Here is a 21247-nt window from a genome sequence, read left to right on the forward strand (position 1 = left end):
CACAGAGACGGCCAACAGCAGCTTGACAATAACACCCAATGTCGTTACACTAAAACATTGACCGATGCTGTCGTCTGTATGTTCTGTCCTCAGTGACCCTGTACAACTGCTCCGTTGGCCGCTCTGACTGCAGCCGCTGCCATACAGCTGACCAGAAGTATGGATGTGTGTGGTGTGGTGGTTCTCACGCCAGCTGCTTATATTCAGCCTCCTGCAGTGAACCCATACAACAGACATGCCCTGCCCCCGTCATCCACTCTGTGAGTTCTGACCTTTGACCCTCTTTGCTTTGGGAGTGTGGGAGACGCATCACACAACATCAGATGCTTATAGTCAAGGTTTATCTTGATATTTCGGGAGAGCGCTCATCATTGAAACTTAATTTGGCACTTACACATGAATCATTGATAAAAAAAGATGCCACATGCATCCAGAGAGGTTCTGTAAAAATGAAGCATTTACTGACTTCCCTCAGATTGAGCCACTCTCTGGCCTGTTGGAAGGCGGCACCATGGTGACCATCTCAGGCTCCAACCTGGGCCAGAAGGCTGAGGACATCCTCCACTCTGTGTCAGTAGCCGGGGTTCCCTGTACTGTCATGCCCGGCTTCTACGAGGTTTCCTCCAGGTACAAACCAACTGCTGCTGGGGGGGTTTGTGTGGGAGAAGTTCACAAGTTTTGTGTCTTTATTTAGTTTTTAATGGAATTTGATAGAACACTTTATGGACTGAGCAAAGGTATTAATCATCTATCGGCTGAGTTTAACGGCCAATAGATGATGTACAACTGGAGAACAACAATCCCAAGCGTGATGTCTGTCTTCCAGGATTGTGTGCAGGACCAAAGCCAGTGGAGGAGAGAAGGTGGGCCATGTGTCTGTCAAAGTGAGCGGAGGAGAGTTTGGCCTGTCCAGCCAGACATTCAGCTACCAGGTACATTAGATTAGATCTAATTACAGTAGATTAGATTTTGTTGACCCATCTGGGAAAATTGTGTTGTTGCACTAGCAACTGCCAATGGCTAAAGCATATTACAGAAAATATGAGACAAATTTGAAAATTATTTTAATTTCAAAATTAATCTGTTTTGATTACTTGTTTAGTTTTCATAATCTTAGAAAATAGAAAGAAAATAGAGAAAAGTAACAAATCGTTAGTTTGGGGGATTTTCAAGAATAGAACTGCATCAGTTGGTATTTTCTTCATATAATAATGATAATTTATTTTATCTAGATTGTTAATGATTTATTGTCTGTTGATTAAAATTTTGAGCTTTGCACAGTATGTAATATTAACAAATTATAGCAAAGCCTATGTCAAACCATTCACAGGACATAAATGTTGAGCCATTAAGGTGTGGTGATGCATGGTGTACTCATCTACTGACTGTCAACATCACAACCAGCTACACAAACCATGGGTCTGTGAAGCTGATGCAGTTCTAACTGCCTTCTTCCTCCATCCTCTCCTTCCTCCCAGGACCCATTTGTGATGGGGGTCTCTCCTGAAAGGGGGCCCAAAGCCGGAGGAACGTCCCTGATGATCACCGGAAGAAACCTGCTGACAGGACGTACCTCTGACCTGACCATCACTGTGGGAGGGGTGCCCTGTAAAATGTAAGACTCTCTGTCACATGCACACACACACACACACACACACACACACAGAGGTTGGCATGCTTTATCTGTTTACAGCTAGTCTAGTTCACAGTTAGTTTTAATGTAGAAGCTACTATTTCTCTCTCAGACTTCCTTATTGAACGTTCCCTCTGTCAGTCTAACCTTTGACCTCCCTGAGCCAGAGGTATCACATCATGTATTAACCTGTGTCTCCTTTGTGCCTCTCCTCAGTGTGTCCGAGGTACAGAGTTCCAGTGTTCAGTGTGTGACAGGCAGCAGTAATAAGACTGGAGATCAGCGGGTCACCCTGCATTACAGCGGCAGCCAGCGCCACCTGCACACCTCAGCTTACCGCTACACCCACAACCCCAACATCACCCACGCCACACCAACAAAGAGCTTCCTGGAGTGAGTCTGGCAATCTGACCTTTATCTCTTAACCTTCACCTCCTGTTTCCGAGTTAAAAAGCGCCAAATATTGAGGTGCTGTGAAGTTTAAGAGTTTTCTGTCTGTTTAGTGGTGGTCGGCTGATCTTTGTGTCGGGCCACAACCTGGACGTGGTGCAGGAGCCGCGGATGGTGGTGACTGTTTCTCCCTTCGAGTCAGTCAGCCAGAACAAAAGGAGAAAGCGAAAGAAGAGGAAGAGGAGTGTAGAGCAGGAGGAGGACAGGAAGAAGACTTTGGGAAGGCCAAGAAGGATGGTTCCTGACCCTGTCTGTCCTGGAGATGAACTCTGCTCTGTCAAACAGGTGTGTGTGTTTGTGTGTGTGTGTGTGTGTGTGTGTGTGTGTGTGTAAGTTGGTTTGTCATTTCTAAATGTCTTCCTTTGCTTAACATCTTCTCTGCACCCTCCCTGTCTCAGCAGTTCATGGAACGCTGTGAGGTGAACTCCTCCTCCCTGATCCTGTGTCGCTCTCCTATGGTGGACTCCTCCGTCTGGGGTTCAAAGGTCACTGTGGAGTTTCTGCTGGACAACCTGCGCTTTGACTTCAGCAGTCTGAACTCCCAGACCTTCAGCTACGAACCCAACCCCATCCTGCGCCCCCTGAACCAGCAGGACCCTCTGAGGGCCTACCGCTACAACCCCGGCAGCTTCATCCAGCTGGAGGTCAGAGGAGAGGCAATGATAGATGGGCAGCTCCGGAAGTAGTTGTTTTACTAAGTGTAGCAGTGATGGCATTGTCGGTTTGACTCAGGTTGTATTTACAAGTGTAAAGGCCCAATCAGAAAACCACAATAGACTTGTTCAAACAGGTCATTTGTAGCAGAGGAAACCCGCCTCAAACATATACATTGTGTCAGTCACTTACAAGGGCATTTTATTTACCTAATCTCACTTATTTAAACGTGAAGCCTGTGCCTGTACTGAATGTATCCTAATACAAGTGGTAGTGAGGTGCCACTGTCAGCAAGAAATACTGCTGACTGTGTCAACCACCAACTACAGCCTCGTTGTTAGAAGGGGTTTGTCATCGTGGTAAAACACTGTGGTAACGTGCATCATGCTTACACAGGTCATTGTAGTGAATAGATCTGTTCTAAAACTAGGTGTTGAACACTTTTCACAGAGATTAACACAAACTGCACTCAATAAAACAACTGAAACCATATTATCTGCTTTTAAATTCTATCTAATAGGATAGAACGCGTATATTTTTCACTTTTTTGCACAGCCTGAAAATTTACCAAGAAAAAAAATCCAAGAAGTGGAATATGAAGTAGATATTAACGAAACCTAAACTCCCATCTCCACGCGCTCTCAGGGGGAAAACCTGGACCTGGCCATCACTAAGGACGAGGTGGTAGTCATGGTCGGAGAGGGTGTGTGTGCTGTTAAGACCCTGACCAGAAACCATCTGTACTGCGAACCGCCACCTCAGCAGCCTGCACCAGTACCCAATGGCAAGAAACGTGAAGGCTCCGACAACCTGCCTGATTTCACTGTGAGTTCTCCGCGCTGACATTTTGAGACCACAGAGAACCCTGGTCTTTTTAGGTCTTTGTGTGTGGGCCAGTGTGAGCACCTGACAAGGGCGCTGCTGACAGATAAAGTAAGGGCTGCATGTCTGTGTGTTTCAGGTCCAGATGGGGAACCTGAACTTCTCCCTGGGTAAGGTTCAGTATGACAACCTCAGCCTGTCCACCTTTCCCCTGGAGGCTCAGATTGGAGTTGGGGTCGGGGCCTCCATAGTAGCCCTCATCGTCCTCATCATCGTGCTCATTTACAGGTCAGTGGATGGACTGTGGTGCGTCCTTGTGTGTATACTGTGTAGTTAAATGTCGACTAGTGGTTGTTTACCACTAGTGGTGCCATAGAGCAATGTTTTGATGACACTGAGAAATAAATAGGTATTTCTAATAAATACTTCTTGAGTAACAACTCAGTTGTGAGTTAAAGCCCTTTCAGATATACGCCTCATTAGATAGATGTGATGGCAATTCAGCATGTTGGTCACATATCTAAAGAAGCAAATCACTTTTAGTAAAACACCAGTGCTGCCAGGTTTGGACCCAGTAACATTCCATAGAACATTAAACTGATTGCTATCAGATTACCACAAAGGCTGCAGCAGTAGTATTACGCAGAGAAAACTTCTAACGCACAGTTTGTGGCAGAAGAGGATAAAAAAAAAAGAAGCCCATGTACAACAACTGATAATCGTCACACCAGCAGCTCTCACTCACTATATTTTCACTTTTCATACATGTCAGCTGCATGAGTTTAATTATGAATATTGAGCAAAATGATTTACTCGCAGTGCAGGAGCAAGTCGGATGATGAAAATGTGTTAGTGATTCACTGTGAGAAGAAGGGATGAGTGCTCCTCTCCCTCACTTTAAACTTCAATAGCAAAATAGATTTTAAATCCACTAGTGGCCTGTGAGAGAACAGAAAACATACTATTCTTCAACCCACCACAGTTCTCCAGTAGTAACACAAGCCCTCTCATGGACCAGATGTCAATAACACCAAAAGTATGGGCCTCTTGCTGTACTGGTCATGTCATGTGTGAATAAAGCTGCAATGGACACTAGCTGTATGTCTGAATAAGAAAAACTTTAACAGTCAACTGACCAATTTTACACATTCCATGTCTTCGAAAAACAAGAGGAGGTCAGTTATTGTAGTTTGAACGCTGATTTGGCGCGTTTATACACACAGTCAGCAGTGTGAGGTTGCAGCTGTGGCCACACGCTGCTGCTTTAAAACCCTTAGCATCTGATTACCACAGTTTGTGCCAATCATACTACTACTCATGTGTCTCTTAGACTTGATACACATTTTATGGACTTGTCTGCACATCCAGGGGGTAGCAGGAAATACGGTGCCAGTTTACCAAAATGTAAAAACTATGGGCTAAAACAAAGGTCAAGTTGTAGCCTCCAGCTAAGCCATGGCACCATTATATATCCTGTTAACATCTCCCAGAGCATTATGGGAAATATAGTTCCAAAACAGAGAGCGGGGATGGGGGGAGGTGCAGCTGTCTCAAGTTTGTCTAAAGAGGGGCCCACGTATTCCACCTCTGACATAACGGTAACACCTTCATGTGTCTAAAACCTTTAGACTACCCACATGATTAGGCTGGGAGGGAGAACGTTTGAAAGGTGACCCGCTGTAGGATTGGGATTGGCACCAATGGGTGTTACCAAATCAAGCAGTGTTTCCATTTTCTGACCCAGCATGACCCTGTGATTAACCCTGAACCTTACTGGTGGGGGTTTGTTGGGTCAAATTACTTGAGTCAACCGTTTCATAGTTTCATTGGATTTCCACTAATCCAGTGTGAAACTGGTATTACTTGTCCTCTCTCCTTTATCCCTGCCTGACCCTCTGTTCCTGTCTTTGTTAGGAGAAAGAGTAAGCAGGCTCTGAGAGACTACAAGAAGGTCCAGATCCAACTGGAGAACCTGGAAACCAGCGTGAGAGACCGCTGCAAGAAAGAGTTCACGGGTAAAAGAGAGCGCAAAAAAAGAGTAAAGTTACATGACAAAGATGAGAGCAGGAAAAAAGGAAGATGGCTGAGAAAGGAGAGCCAGAGAGAGACGGAAGAACAAGAAAGTTTATTTTAGTTTGTGGAGGCGAACAGATCCACTTTGTTTTCACACTGGCCTTATGAAATTATCCCATTACATCACACCTCCTAGATGAAATGTTCCTCATGTCCCTCATGGCTGCTGCAGAGTAGTTTAATTTTAGTCTGCCAACACAGTCCAGTGTAAATATTTACCAGCCCCAACCTCCTAACGCAGTTCCCAGTATGCACTGTGAATGTGATATCAAGTAGAAGCAGAAGACAAAATAGTTTGGAGCAACACGTCCTGATCTTTCACCTCTCCTCCTCCGCCCTAACACAGACCTGATGACAGAGATGATGGACATGTCCAGCGACCTGGTGGGCTCTGGCATCCCTTTCCTTGACTACCGGAGGTATGCTGAGCGCATTTTCTTCCCCGGCCACCGGGAGTCTCCGCTGAGGCGAGACCTGGACGTTCAGGAGTGTCGGCGGCAAACAGTAGAGCAGGGCCTGGTGCAGCTGTCCAACCTGCTCAACAGTAAACTCTTCCTCACCAAGGTAGTCACCGTCCCCACAAGTCTCATGAGCAGAGCAAGGCTCTTCTAAGAGGTACCTTTATTTTGATCAGCGGGATAATTTACCGCTACTCTCTTCCTCTCAGTTCATTCACACTCTGGAGAGCCAGCGGACTTTCTCTCCCAGAGACAGGGCCTATGTGGCCTCCCTGCTGACGGTGGCACTACATGGCAAACTGGAATACTTCACAGACATCCTCAAAACTCTCCTCAACGACCTGGTGGAGCAGTACGTGGCCAAGAACCCCAAACTGATGCTGAGACGGTAAGAAGAAGGAGGGGAGAGAGAGTGTGGTTGTAGGTTCAAGGTATTTCAAAGATGTTTGGCAGCGTTCCAAACTCTTTGTGCTTTCTCTCTGCAGAACAGAGACGGTGGTGGAGAAGCTGCTGACCAACTGGATGTCCATCTGCCTGTATGCCTTCCTCAGGGTCAGTGAGCACATGAGACATGATTTTATATTTACAGTGAATTTATGAAGGTATAAGACATATTACTCTTCCAATCCGTTGTCTCAACTTTCCATACAGCTACTGGTCCCGATAAGCACAGTTTCTGTTGCCAGATTTACAGTTTGGATGTGATGCCAGTGAGTGATTCCAAGAGTGTTAAAGATAAAAAGAGGAACCAGGTGAATTGCATCTGTAGGTTAGTTTATGGAAAGTTATGAGTCTGTCTTTCCAGTGTAAGATTCAAACAGCAGAGTAATACCGACATCTGTGCTGAGGGAAACTTTCCTTTTGTGGAATGCAAATATTCAGCCTTACTGCCGCAAAGTTGTGAGTCAGTGATTTAAAGGTTGAAGAATGTCCTTGTTATTGTGTCCATGTCATCTGAGCCCTTCATTCTCTCCTGCAGAGTGTCTTAGGCCAGTACTAATTGACTTTAGTGTGTATTTGCGGTGTGTTTGTGCAGGACTCAGCGGGGGAGTCTCTCTACATGCTGTTCAGGGCCATAAAGCACCAGGTAGATAAAGGACCAGTGGACGCTGTGACCGGCAAGGCCAAGTACACTCTCAATGACAACCGCCTGCTGCGTGAGGACGTGGAGTACAAGACCCTGGTGAGGAAAACTCTGGTCTTAAATAAAATAATCTTTTGAATCTAATTAAGGAATCCCAGACAACCACCGTGTCCTTCAGGAAGTTCTTTTGTTTTTTTTCCAAAACCCCTCTCTCGTTTCCTCACCCCCCCTTTCATGTTCTTCTTCTGCAGACTCTGAATGTGTTGGTGCAGGGAGGAGGGGTGAACGAGACCCAGCCGCTACCCTCCAAAGTGCTGGACTGTGACACCATCACACAGGTGAAAGAGAAGCTGCTGGATCAGGTGTACAAGGGCACCTCCTTCTCCCACCGACCCCATGCCGACTCACTGGACTTAGGTGAGAATCCATTTGCACCTCATCACATGACAGCAGATTTACTGGCAGTTTAAATCCATTCTAGCATTCTCACCACTCACACCTACTGTATATCTGCAACAGCAAAGCAAGACAAATGATGAATTAGTACACTTGCCTTCAGGGGGTTTGTGGTACATTTGTGGAGCTGTGGTGCCCCCTACAGCAAAACAAGAATAATTACAAGGAAAGTTCAGTGTTTGGTCTGTTAGTTACTTTTGTCTTGTCAGTTAGTTATCTTCTGCATTAAAATGACAACATACACTTACTCACAAAAAGTTAGGGATATTCGGCTTTCAGGTGAAATTTCAGGATGAACCTAAAATGTATTCTAACCTTTCCAGGTGAACTTAATGTGACCTTCTCTAAACCTTTGAATGCACATGTCCAACTGTTCAGTGTCTCAGTACTTTCTGCACAAGTTGCTGTTCTCGAACAAGAAGCTTAACAGCAACATTCACAACAGGTTTGATCCATGAATCCACCAATACATTTCCTGCTTCAGTTAGAATTGGTATTTAAACAGTCCTCCTCATCCTGCTGTTCACATTCTGACATCACGAGACCAAGACGACACCTAACAGTTGATCAGCAGCACCTCAACACTGGAGGCTTCAAACAGGAAGTCCTCAGACGGAGGTGTTCACTGAGCTTAGAGGGTCACAGAGTGTCATCAGGACGTTGGAACAGTGATACAGAGACTGGAAGAGTCACAGAAAGGAGAGGAGTGGACGTCCTTTGGCCACATCCCAATTTATTGAGACACTGAAAATGTTTTGTTGTGGTTTACCTACCACTGTTGGTAGATTTTCTTCAAATACATTGTTTAAGATAAATAAAATTACCATTGCATGCTTCTACTTAAATGCCCTACTTTCATGATATAATATCACTGTAGCATTCACTTTTTACATTTTCCATATATTTCACCTGAAAGTCAAATATCCCTAACTTTTTGTGAGTAGTGTATGCTGTTAATACCAAGAACCATAACTAACCAAAAGACCAGGTGGAGTAAATACTGGACCTCATCTTAAAGTGTGCATGCACATATTCCATTGTAAGGATATTTCATTTTGTAAGCATCTCACTCTCACACACTTGTTCAGAGTGGCGGTCTGGTGTTGCCGGTCATCTCATCCTGTCAGACGAGGACTTGACGTCTGTGGTTCAGGGCAGCTGGAAACGCCTCAACACACTGCAGCACTACAAGGTCAGAGTTCACGCTTCCTCATCAAAGCAAATATTTTACCCATCGAGGATAAAAAGTGTGGTCCGACAGAGCTAATGGTGCATTTTGTGTCGTTCACCAGGTCCCAGACGGTGCAACTGTAGCGCTGGTCCCACGTCACACCAAACACATTCACCATGACAACCACGACTATGTAGCAGGAGAGAGTGAGTTAACATGAGAATGACACTGATATAACAATAAATCTTAATCAGTTTCTCCTCATGTTGATCCAGCTGCTGTCACAGTAAATGTAGGCAGCAGAGATGATTGAATATGTCTCATGTCATGTGGAGATATAGATTATTAATAGCTGATATTTTAATATCCCAAATAAATCCGTATACGCTCAAGCTCATCATGAAAACGATGAGCTCTCTGTATATCTCATGGTGATACTAAATAAAGTGTTGACCTGTGTAGAGACTCCAATGCTGGAGGATGCAGATGAAGGTGGAGTGAAGCTGTGGCATCTGGTGAAAGCCAGCGAGGAGCCTGAGCTGCCCAAACACCGCAGAGGCAGCCTGAGGGAGAGAGAGAGGGCCAAGGCCATCCCTGAGATCTACCTGACCCGCCTGCTGTCCATGAAGGTATACACACACACACACACACACACACACGGTTTGGGTTCCATACAGCTGTCATGCCAGTTCTAGTCTAGCTTGTCCAGCTTTAGTCAAACTGGTCCAACACTGCAACGGTGTGTAAAAATTCCTATAGGAATTCCTATGTGTACATTTTTGTGCTGTAACGAACAAACTCTGACTGTGACTCTCCTTCCTCCTGCTCCATGTTCTTCAGGGGACGCTGCAGAAGTTTGTGGACGATCTGTTCACAGTGATTCTCAGCACCAGTCGTCCTGTCCCGCTGGCCGTCAAATACTTCTTTGACCTGCTGGACGACCAGGCGGGACAACACGGCATCTCCGACCCAGAGACGATACACATTTGGAAGACCAACAGGTACCGTGTAGGCTCATCTAATGGCAATGTCCGGGAATATGGAGGGTTTAAAGGATTTAGTCCCAAAAGATATTCAGTCTTTTATCAGCCTTAAAAAAGCTGTTAGATCCTGAAACCAGGTGTCAGTTGTTATAATTCTGATGTCTCCTTTGCGTCCCCAGTCTGCCTCTGCGTTTCTGGATCAACATTGTGAAGAACCCTCAGTTTATATTTGATGTGCAGGCGTCGGACCACGTGGACGCCGTGCTCTCTGTCATCGCCCAGACCTTCATGGACTCCTGCACCATCGCAGAGCACAAGCTGGGACGGGTGAGGCGGGACAGCCAGAGGGAGCATGTAGAAGCTTCTTGCATGTTAGAACTTAGAGAAGATTGATTTGAAAAATTAAAAAAAAAACACTTTTCTACGATGCATTTAGTTTCTATTTTGAATAGTTTTTATAGTTTTCAGTCAACTACAGTCATAAGTGACACTGGAAAGGATGAAAGGTTCAGGCTGTAAATGATGTTTCAGGGGCTGTCAGCAGTCACAAATGGAGTTCAGACAAGCCCTGAAGCAACTTACTGCCCCTCCATCTCTCTTTGGTTCTCATTCCCTCTTTTCTTTTTTTGCGCAGGACTCTCCCATCAACAAGCTGCTGTATGCCAGAGACATCCCCCGCTACAAACAGATGGTAGAAAGGTGGGTTCACAGTTCATTAAAGCTGCGTCAGACTTGTTCTAAAACAGCCCCTTAGGCACTGTGATCAGTTGTCAGATCAAAGATATTGTGAGCACTTTGGGATAACATGATCTTAGAATTTGCTCTTTAATATGATAAATCAAATATTTGCCATTACTGCAGGTACTATGCTGACATCAGGCAGACCATCTCAGCCAGTGACCAGGAGATGAACTCTGCTCTGGCTGAACTGTCCAGGGTGAGTGCAGCCAGAGCTCAGGGTGCAGAGAAACCAGTCTACAGACACAGATGTTGACGTCTAACCTGACTGGTTTGTGTTTCAGAACTACTCTGGAGAGCTGAACTACCTGGTCGCACTGCACGAGCTGTACAAGTACATCAACAAATACTACGACCAGGTGTGTTTTTATTATTCAGTTGGACTGAGCAGCAGAAGTGTAACAGTGTGTCATGGCACGATACACTGGTGTGATAATGTGTACAGTGGAGCTAATTCTTTTGAAATATCAAAATCACAGCTTATATAAATGCAAGTGTTTTATCACATAGGCCTTCTTCAGTCTTTATTTTTCTTGTGGCTTTGGCTCCCCCTGCTGGTATTGTGATACTGTGGCAGACATTTAAAAAATGTAGCTGCACTACCTGTCGTGTTTATTTTGACTTTGACTTTTATCAGGACTTTTGGCTGCTAATAACAAAAACAGCATCTTTGTCAAATAATGTAAAAAGTTAATTAAGAATACCAAACAGCTAAATTATTCTCACCAAAAGTAACATTCATTTATTCGTTTGAAAGGACATACCCACTGTCTGAGGTGAGAGTGCTATCACACACCAGCAGGTTTTACATGTGTGCAGAGTGGTGGTGCAGAAATGAATCTTTCCTTCCAGTGTGACTTGAGAGTAGAAACCTACTCGAGCTGTGCTGTCTCTCACTGCCGTCAGTCAGAGCAGCTGAGGTCAGAACAGACCTTCGAGGAATGAGGGAGGATGCTTGAAGCCTGTAAACATCAGAGAAACATCAAATCCTTACAGGAATAATAAATCTTATTTTTCTGTTTGTCATTTGTCATACCTTCTCTCTTTCCATCCGTCCCTGTGCCGTCTTCCTCTCATAAGATCATCACGGCACTGGAGGAGGACACCACGGCCCAGAAGATGCAGCTTGGCTACAGACTGCAGCAGATCGCAGCCGCCGTGGAGAATAAAGTCACTGACTTGTGACAGAGGAAATGCCCACTATAGCCATGGCAAACAGTGGGTTGGGAGTGGGAGGTGAATTAAAAGACTCACACCCTGCAAATTGAACTGAAAAGCAGGAGAGCAACACACTGACAAAGAGGAAGATGGTACCAACCTTCCCTTTAGGAGGAAGGGGTGGAGTCAAGTGAGTTTTTTGAAGAAACCGTTTCCAGCATTAAGGATCAGAAGCTTCAGGTTGTTGTTGGCTAAGGAGGCATCTGTTAGTCTGGTCACTGAGAGGCAGGACAGCACATGGACACCGAACACACCTGGACACACACAGATGGAATGAGTCAGGCCCACTGTCCCTCCGTCAACTTTATGAAGAGACATCTGGAGTGTTTTATCTCTCCAGAACGTGCTTTGTCTTACACAGGAGCTCTCATGTTAAAGACACCAGCTGGTCCTCAGTGAACTAATCGGATCTGGGCGATTTTATGTCACTGTTTTCCCTCTGGAGTGAATTTTATGAAGCGGTACCTCTTAAGCCTTGTGTGCTTGTTGCTGTTGTACGGTCAGAAGTAATTTCTTGTTGTGTGTGTATGTGTGAGAGTGTGCACAGTTACATGTTGCCCTGGTTGTCAATCTACATCTTGTATTTTCACATTTCTGGCTTCTAGTACAAAGTATTGAAGTAACTGGTTATCTTATTTTAGATGTTCAGCGGTATTCAGAAAACAGTCAAATTTTTTTTTTCTTCTGAAATGGACATGTTTAAGAATGAGCCCTTGGTCACTACATTGTTTAAAACCTCCTTTACTTAAAGCAAATAGTTGAGGGTTTAAAAAGTTACTGCCACTCTCTACCTCAGCCTTCTGAGCTGCATCAAATACTCTTTGGTTCTGTGATGCTGTCGACCCAATACCAACACTGCTGTGTTCATTTCAGCCAGCTACAACTATCAGTGTATTAGCATAGCACAGGTCAGCCTTCATGCACATATAGACAATTGCTCATTCTCATTTGCAGCGGTACACACACACACACACATTTCAGACTTTTCCAGTCCATTATTTTCTTTCCTTTGTGTGAGGTTTGGAAATCAATTGCTGTTCGAGCATTTTGAGGTACTTAAACTGACTGACAGTTTACTTCGTTTTTGAGTCTTGCTTTTCTACGTATTCATGTGGATGTGTCTATAGCGTACAAGTCACTGGAAAGATGTTAGAGGACAAACCAATCCTTCCATACAGAAACTCCTATTAATGAAGTGATATTTTAGTGTGCACCACAGTGTTTTATCGTGTAAGTCAGTCATATTTCTGTTTTGTACATTTTTAACATTCCTTTTTAAGTTTTGAACAATGTATTGGATCATGGTTCACCTTGTTCCAGTCCAAGCCGACGTTATGGAACGTGCTGAAATGTTTTGGTCTTGACATCATGGTTGGTTTTCATTCTTGTATTGAACACAAGGTGGCACTGTCTCAAGTGCTGGTGGTCTGTATGGCATTATGCTTGGTCAAGTTGATACAGGTTAAATATTGATTACACTGTTTTGCTCTCAGTTGAAGCACAGACTTTTTATACAGGAGCTAATGTTTGCTGATGTTTCTCTTATTTAAATAACAGAGACTGAGAAGGCTTCCGAGGCGTTATCAGGGCTGGGTATGCTTTAACATTTGTTGATGCAGGTATTGTGTCAAACTCTGTTTCCTCCTTTTGAATAGTGTTTCCTTTGTTGTTAGGGCTTAATTTAGCTCAATATTTAGATTAGGTTTAAACATTTCAGAGGTAACTGGTTGGGTTCAGGTGAACACAAGGGGAAACCCAAATCAACAAGGAAACAGACTCTGACATGAGAATAGTGCCAATAGTTTCAATGCACCATAGTTTCAATACCGTACTTTGTAGAACATGAACACATTTTTCAAAAAACTTTTCATTATCACATAATATTTATTAGAAGACAAGACTGAGCATTTAGCGTTTGTCGAGTCTCGTGGTAGTGCTTTAGACACAGTTTAGTTTCCACTTTAAAAAGTCATGATGTGTGATACCCAGCCCCCGTCATCGGTGACCAAACAAGATGACCGTGAAGAGGATTATCCTTTCAAAACTGTCTCATTTCTGCCCCCCCCCAAATTCCCAGGTCCAGGCTCAGCATGTCAGAATGTAGCCCATAGGCTTATCACTACAATACTTAACACACACAAGCGACTAATGACTCGTATGAGTGGATGGCTTGTTCTGTCACACACTGTCGGTTCAGATGGGGGTGAAAGCTCGGTGATGACAAAGACAAAGCCATCTGAGGGAAACCTATAACTGTTATTAGGCTGTATAAATTTGGCAATGTAGAGCAGGCTCTGCAAGGAGCAGTTTTAAGGATGTTTCTTATTTTGTGTGTTAATATCATTGTACATACTGATTTAAAATGTAACTGTAGTGACTTAACCTGTTTAATAAGAGAAGGTGCGACTTCTCACAGATGCTGATGTAATAAAGTATTCTTAAAATTTTGTGTTGTGTTTTATTTTTAACATCAGTACTGGGGCTTAAACACTGGTCCTGGCTGTAATAAGGGCCAGGATGCTGCTGCAGGTCATCTGGGGCCAATAATCTCCTGCTATGCGCGTCCATGAGGCTGAGGTTGCGGTGGATAAGATGAGATGTGGTCTACAGAGTCAGTAGATGTTTAACTAATAAATCCAAGGTTTCTTACAAATTAACTACTGACCTTCACACCGTTTCCCGCTGCTGCTCAGCTAGATACAATGAGACGGTTCAGCACAATGTCGCCCGTTTACAGGTTAGAAATATTTGAAAGGACTGACAGAGGTTTGATTTAAAAAAAAAAAAAATTGCATAATTACATGACAGCGAGGTTATAAAAACAGCTGAATTAACAGTCGCTTTTAAGGCAGCAGTGAGTAGGCTACATCTGCTGTGTGCACGCGCATATCATCCTCACATAAATAATATCAGCAGAAAATCTGTAACACCACACACGACAAGAGGCAGCATCCCCTGCCAGCACACCGGGGTCCAAAATGGAGTAACGCTGAAGACAGTACAGTCAGGAATCCCTCTGAATGTAATTCAACTTTTAAACCAAAAACCGTTCCGTCGCAGGTGGAAATTGAAGCTTCTGGAGACCGCGGGGAAGTCGCCGTCGTTGTTCTTGCTGTCGAGCTAGCCGCGCAAAACGGGTAACTACATGCAACCTGCTGGACTCAAGCTAGCACAGTTAGCGGTAGCGGCTAATGCTAATGCTAGTCAATATTGCCTTTGTAACAGCAGTTGTACAGCAAGACGTGCTGCCTTGATAAACTGTGAAGTAAATATTGACGCTTAGCATCTCAGTACAATTTGTGGTTTCTAATCTTGCCGAATTAGCCGCCTGGTGTGAAGGAAAACTAACATTGCTAACGTTAGCTGTATTGTTTTCGATGCTAATTTGAATGGCGTGTAACATAGTTGATGAGCTAACAACTCTTCCCTGCGCAGAGCTAGCTAGCTTAACGTTGTCTTTCGACAGCTAGCGTTAACGCAAACTTATGCCTTGTTTTGTCACACTGTGGCTAACCCTAACCCTGCTTCAGATATCTTCATGTAACATCCACGCACATCAAGAGAACGTCAAGTCACACTCATCACTTAATGGTTAATGCTGCCTGCTTAGAATCACACGGTAGTTAATTACGACGTTTAAGGGATGATTAAATCAAAGTAGCGTTAGGTTAAAACATACGATGACGATTTACCAGTCGAGATCATTCTTGTAATAATCCAGTTTGTCTTTGTGTAGCGTAACTCAAGGCTTCTGGCCTCATTTTCTTCTATTAGCTTGTCATGTTTGTGCTAATAATAATCCACCCATTCATACGCGCATGTAATCATGAATGCATCCAGAGCCCAGAACATAGAGTTTTCTTTTACAAGAGCCTGATGAAGATGCTGTGAAGTGCTCACAAAACACTAATATGTTGTGGATTAGTTGTCTGCAGGGTATTCATTGTTGCTGTTTTCCTTTTTTTTGCAGCCAAGAATGGAGCCATCAGAGCAGTCAGGCCCAGACTCCGGCTCTCAGGATGTCAACCCTGTGTTTCTGCAGCAGCTCAGAGAGCTAGACATCCCGGAGGAGGCAGCCAAACAGGTGGGACAGCTCGTTTTGGGATTTAGGTCACATTCACGTCAACATCCAGACACAATTATGACAGGGAATGTTGCATTTTTTGTGGTATAGCTGACTTGACAGTGAACAATACAGCTGTGACTGAAAAAATGCAAACATTGATAACTCATGTCGGCCGAGTTCCTCCATTTAAACCGTTTAAATTTGATTTAGGGTGTAAATCAGTTACACCCTAATGTAATGCTAGCCTGATCATGCACACTGCCTGTAATATAACTGTAGCTCCATGTAAGGTAACTATTCATTCATAGTACTAATTCACTGGGTGACAGTAGCTCCCGTCATCTTGATTTAGAAATGCTCCCATCGCTGACCATCAATGATCCATACTTTCTAATACAAACACTGCATTATTGGGCAGCTTTCATGCTAAAAGTTCAATTTCACCACTGCTACATGGAGAATATAACATTTATTTCTTAAATTCACTTTAATAGAAGGCTAATGTAGATTAATGCTGTGATTTCTATATATTGCTTATGCAGCGTGTCATCAGGGCCAGTTTCTACAGGTGATGTCTGCTAAAATAATAAGATGAGTTGACTGGCATTGTAACACTTGATGACCAGCCATTTTTAGATGCTGTACACTCCACTGTTACCTGGCTGGTCCAGGCTGGTTATATTGTCCTGGGTTCTTTAGGACTGGGTAGAATCTGGACATTTTTGTGACTGGTCACAGTGATTTGTTTTTGATACCACGGCTGAATCAGGTATTAGCTAGGCTTTTTACTAATATTCAGGAGAGGAAACATCTTTCATTTATTGAGCACCCAACAGCTCAAAACCACCAATAATTGAATATCCAAAACAATGATTAAGTACTAATTGAGCACCGTCATTGAACCAACTGTAAAAAAATGAATAAATGTATTGCTTAGTTGTTGTTTTTTTAATTTGTCTGCCAAAATTTTGGCAACAAGACTGCACTTCATTGCTTTGTTCTCTGACCTGTGTCATTGTTTCTCACAACTTCAGGCCCTTCTGCACACTCGGAACGTGTCTGCCGAAGAGGCGGCCATGTACTACTTCAACAAGCTGGAGAATGAGGTGCCCATAAGCTAGCCTTAGTCCCCACAGGTACACCTTGGTACATTAGACCTTGTGGAGATTGTCCAAAGCCAAATCTGAGTGTCTCCTTTTGTGTGCTCTGACTCTCAGGAGGAGGGTGATGATGACCTCATGTTCAAGATGGTGTTTGTAGTGAACATGGACCTTGCCATGGGTGTTGGAAAGGTAAATACAGTGGTGCCAGTTTGGACTGTGTAGGATTTGTGCTGTGTTCAAACACACAATCCATCCTAATAGTGTTTTCATGATATTTAACAATTTCTCAGTTGTGGTTTGCTGCTCCACTGACAAGGAACAACTAAATTGAGAAAGCCTGGTGAAACTAAAAAGTTCTTCCTTGAAAAGGCCCAGTTAACTTTTAAGCTTTTACCCGTTTATTTGGTAACTCCTATCTCTGGTTTTACACTGCCATAAAACTGCCATGTGTTCTGTTATTTCACAAAACCTGTCTTTAATTTGCATTTGTCTGGAATATTACAGGTTAGTCCAGTAATTTACTCCTACCAGGCTCTGTGCTCTTTTGCTCTGAGTGGGAGTAGTTGATGCTCATATCAGTTGCACTGAAGCAGTAATTGTAGTGATTTCATGCAAATGTTGGTTTAAGGGGTTGAGTTTGCATTTTAATAGGGAAAAATGCACTGTTTTTAGTGCACTTGTCTTTTTCCTTCAGTGTGTAACTTCATTTGAACTTTTCAGTACGGCTGAAGACCTAAACAGACGTGTAGGCGTGGACTTAGTGTGGTGTGTTTGTGCAGGTAGCAGCCCAGGTTGGCCATGCCGCTGTGGGTTTGTACCAGGCTCTACAGGAGAAGAACAGCTGGAGGGAGATGGCCTGGAAGTGGGACCACAGTGGGTAAGGCTTGTCAATATGGTAATGGAGAAGAAAAGCATCTCTGCTCTAAAGAACCTCTCACTTACATGATGCCAGTTCATTGAGAACTGGCCTGTTGAAATGCTTACCACCCTTTTTTTTTTTTTTTTAAATTCAAGAAATGAAGAATCCTTCAACTGTGTCAGAATAGCTCTGCTACTTTTGCTTTTCTCTTTTCCAATCATTTCTCCACTATGTGTGTCTGTGCTGTGGCAGTGCTGTGGGCTCTCCACATTGTTTGTAGAAGAGCCATCATTTTTTATAATGTTGACGATGCTTCCCCCAATTCTAATCAACATAATGATGAAGAGGTAAATGTGCATGGTGTTGATACAGAGCCAAGAAGGTGGTGGTCCAGGGAACCAACGTGGCTCACCTACTGGAGCTGCAGGCCCTGGCCATGAGCCTCAGCCTGCCCACTTATCTGGTCCAAGATGCCGGGCTTACCCAGGTGAGGGAAACTGGCCATTTTCAAACTTGTTTTGAGCAAATGTCTTTTAGAGGCACCAGTACTCATTTCCAAAATATTATTACATTACCGTGGTCCAAAAAGTCTATTTGATTTGCTCAGTGCTGAGGCATGAAGACATTTGAGAATGTCAGCACTAAGCCAGCCCCTCTTGTGTTTGGCAGGTGGAGGCTGGGTCCCGCACCGTCCTGGCAATCATGGGCGAGGAGGAGATGGTGAACAATGTCACTGGGAGTCTGAAGCTGCTCTGAGGGGCTCAAACCCACGGCAGGGAAGGCATGGCTCTGCAGTGTCACAGTTCAACTGGCAGAGGGCAGTATTTCCCAGGAGCAGGGAGAGTCTTGGCATGCAAGAGTGTAACAACCTTTAAAAAAGACCATAAGAACAGGGGGAATGTCCCAACACCAGAAAACAAACACTCTCAGCCATTTGTTTCCCTTTCATTCTTTGTCTGAGCCGCTTAGTCGGCCGTTTAGAGCAGGAGGAGAGAGAAACCGGTTTTACACTGGTGAAAAAGATGAAGGCGGTCTTTTTCTGGCGACCTTTCTCTTTTTTAAACAGGCCAACTACTTAGGAAAACCTTATTATAATCTTACAGTTTTCAAACACATCTAGTCTGTTGTGTGGTTTCAGATATGGCAAAGTCAAATTAAGTATGTTTGGTGGCTGACCAATATTGTAATTATACTTATTCAAGGGCCTGTGTACCGTAGCCAAATAGATAATGTAATTATGATTATAGCAGATGTAGTATTCCCCTGTTGGATCCACTACTCCCGAGAGAAGGGTAACTTAATAACTGATAATATGTGAACACTCATTTTTGACGTTTAAATAATTTTGTGTCTGTATGCAACTATTCTCCCAAAGATCCCTAATCCTATAGACTCGATAACATTACTTATTATTGATAAATGGCTTTATTTTGTATACATATCTCTGTTAGGGCCATAATCTGTATAATCTGTGGTGTGCCATCCTAAACAGTATGCAAAGTTACTGGACTTTGTTGTATTGCATTTTTCTTTGTGCAAAAGAAAAAAAAATAATCCAGAGTCATAAATTTGGATTTTTTTGGTCAACTACGATGAGGGGGGAGGAAGTTCTGTGGAGCCAAAACATTACCTGGTAAAGATCAGTGTGGGGCCCAACTTTATGCACTCTGCCTGTTGTGAATAGTTCATAATGTTGAAGTTGATCAACTTACAGCTTGAGAATGCAGATGATTGTGTGTATGACAATTGTTATGGACTTGGGGAATAGTCTTGAACACTAATATTCAAGAATGATGTTGTGTGTCTATGTTCTCACTAGCAAATATTTGTGGGCATGAGCTGCCACTCCCAGAATTCTTAGCTTAATGTCAGATATTTTCTTTGTAACAAATCGTTTTTGTTTTTAAATGGCAGTGTCATGCATGCAGTATGAAATGTATATTTCGACAGACCATTGGAATCCCAAAGTTATGTCAGTTTGAGTAACATGTCCACACTTTGATACCTCCTCTGTTTTACAGTCATTTGTGTGAGTGCTTCAGACTTTGGAGACAATTAAAATGCCTCCAGATGAAGTGACACGCAGCCTGAATCTGTTCCTACCTCAGACTGAACATACAGACGGGTGCATGTGAGAGGAGGTTAGCTGGAGCGGTGGCAGTGAAAGCAGTGTGGGGGAGGGTTGAGCAGCCATGTTGCAGTGTGGGCTCTGGACTGGCCATATGACACTGCTTTTTCACCGCAGTAACAATGGCAGTATTGTTAAATATGGCCACTGCCTACCATGGCGGTCCTGCTGCGAGACTTAGACCTGCCCTTTAACTGTTAACCTCATGACGTCCTCTCGGAAATGAAATGAGCCCGAGGCTGGTGTTTATACGAGGTAACAACCAGTTAAGATCCCGATATGTGTCACAAATCACACTGGTGACATGAACACGAGGATCCGTCGATCAGTGTTAGCATTTCTAGAAGTCATCCGCTATGAAGATACAGTTTCGTCCGTGACTTAGCGACATGTGTTCCAGCGTACACTGATCCAGCAGTACCTCATTTATGTAACCGTGACTAATGCATCATTAGACGCCACTGAGTGTTTATCTTCTACCACGGGATGGCCAACAGCTGTGCCACTAATCGGAAATAAATGACGATAATGATGCCGGCGTTATTCTACACTCGAGCCTTCACTCCATCACGTGTCCACACGCAAACATCTCAAACACTTTGACAACCACCGCTGTGTTTCTGAAATCTGCTTTATGAAACTCGGAGTCCTGCTCACTTTTATTATGGAAGTGCCACCGCCGCAATGTAACCATTTCATCGCTCGTCAGACCTCTGCAACAAATGACGTTGGCATTTATCACCCCAGCCAATCAAAGCCCCCCCCCCTCCCTTCTCCGGGTCTCATGACATGACAAGAAACCAATCGCGTCATTGAGACTTGTTTATAAATATCGCAGTCCAAATGTCGGAAGTGTTCTGTGTTCACTTGTATCTGCTGAGAATAACGGAGACGCTTGGTTTGGTGGTAAATCCAGCGTGTGTGTGGTGGTCTGGGGCAATGACGTTACACTGCTCAACAAGAAACAAGGGCGCGTCTCGATTTTCTCTGAGGCTGAAATCACAGCAAACATTACGCCCGATTTTTCGCCCGCTCCTCTGGTACAACTTCCAGGAACAGTTAGTTTAATTGAGCCGCTGCTGACTGCGGTATTTTCACAGTGGCGGTCATTTTTTCTGTGTCTGTCAAGTGTGGGAAGAGACTGGTTTCGGCAGCGGGAACAAAAGTAGGAGGGACTAGTAATAAGTAGATGCAACGCAGGAGCACTGGTCAGTTTCCCTGTCCAACCCCTTACCAGAAGCTACCAGAGCGACACCTCATCCTCCATTCATCTGACATACCGGTAGGTGGGGCTGACCCAGTGGGCTAACCCTGCCTCTGGTGTCCCTGGAACTGGGCCCCAGAGACCCCG

The 21247-nt window shown here is 44.0% G+C and overlaps 2 protein-coding genes across 3 annotated transcripts in view; both read left to right on the forward strand.

The window, feature by feature from the left end:
- The window catches only part of plxnb1b (plexin b1b), a 72164-nt gene extending 60166 nt beyond the window's left edge, over positions 1 to 11998 (forward strand). Inside the window, exons 15-38 of one of the 2 annotated variants that reach the window (XM_070838731.1) lie at positions 94 to 260; positions 476 to 627; positions 827 to 932; positions 1479 to 1615; positions 1850 to 2026; positions 2137 to 2368; positions 2482 to 2727; positions 3383 to 3562; positions 3699 to 3847; positions 5474 to 5574; positions 5979 to 6196; positions 6300 to 6478; positions 6576 to 6642; positions 7127 to 7273; positions 7426 to 7591; positions 8719 to 8822; positions 8923 to 9007; positions 9264 to 9430; positions 9642 to 9802; positions 9964 to 10111; positions 10419 to 10483; positions 10646 to 10721; positions 10807 to 10881; positions 11603 to 11998. In XM_070838731.1, coding sequence (XP_070694832.1) covers positions 94 to 260; positions 476 to 627; positions 827 to 932; positions 1479 to 1615; positions 1850 to 2026; positions 2137 to 2368; positions 2482 to 2727; positions 3383 to 3562; positions 3699 to 3847; positions 5474 to 5574; positions 5979 to 6196; positions 6300 to 6478; positions 6576 to 6642; positions 7127 to 7273; positions 7426 to 7591; positions 8719 to 8822; positions 8923 to 9007; positions 9264 to 9430; positions 9642 to 9802; positions 9964 to 10111; positions 10419 to 10483; positions 10646 to 10721; positions 10807 to 10881; positions 11603 to 11707 — 3410 coding nt within the window. In that variant the 3' untranslated portion in view covers positions 11708 to 11998. The remainder of the gene's footprint in view (positions 1 to 93; positions 261 to 475; positions 628 to 826; positions 933 to 1478; positions 1616 to 1849; positions 2027 to 2136; positions 2369 to 2481; positions 2728 to 3382; positions 3563 to 3698; positions 3848 to 5473; positions 5575 to 5978; positions 6197 to 6299; positions 6479 to 6575; positions 6643 to 7126; positions 7274 to 7425; positions 7592 to 8718; positions 8823 to 8922; positions 9008 to 9263; positions 9431 to 9641; positions 9803 to 9963; positions 10112 to 10418; positions 10484 to 10645; positions 10722 to 10806; positions 10882 to 11602) is intronic. The other variant, XM_070838738.1, reaches the window with a different exon arrangement.
- Positions 11999 to 14663: 2665 nt separating this feature from the next.
- On the forward strand, positions 14664 to 19324 carry LOC139213924 (probable peptidyl-tRNA hydrolase 2). Its single transcript, XM_070844633.1, has 7 exons — positions 14664 to 14877; positions 15711 to 15824; positions 16841 to 16912; positions 17024 to 17098; positions 17689 to 17786; positions 18141 to 18255; positions 18438 to 19324. Exons 2-7 carry the CDS (start codon positions 15717 to 15719, stop codon positions 18522 to 18524), a joined length of 555 nt encoding a protein of 184 aa, XP_070700734.1. The 5' UTR covers positions 14664 to 14877; positions 15711 to 15716; the 3' UTR covers positions 18525 to 19324.
- Positions 19325 to 21247: the final 1923 nt, after the last annotated feature.

The sequence above is a fragment of the Pempheris klunzingeri genome, chromosome 2 (genome assembly GCF_042242105.1).
Source record: "Pempheris klunzingeri isolate RE-2024b chromosome 2, fPemKlu1.hap1, whole genome shotgun sequence".
Classification (NCBI taxonomy): Eukaryota; Metazoa; Chordata; class Actinopteri; order Acropomatiformes; family Pempheridae; genus Pempheris; species Pempheris klunzingeri.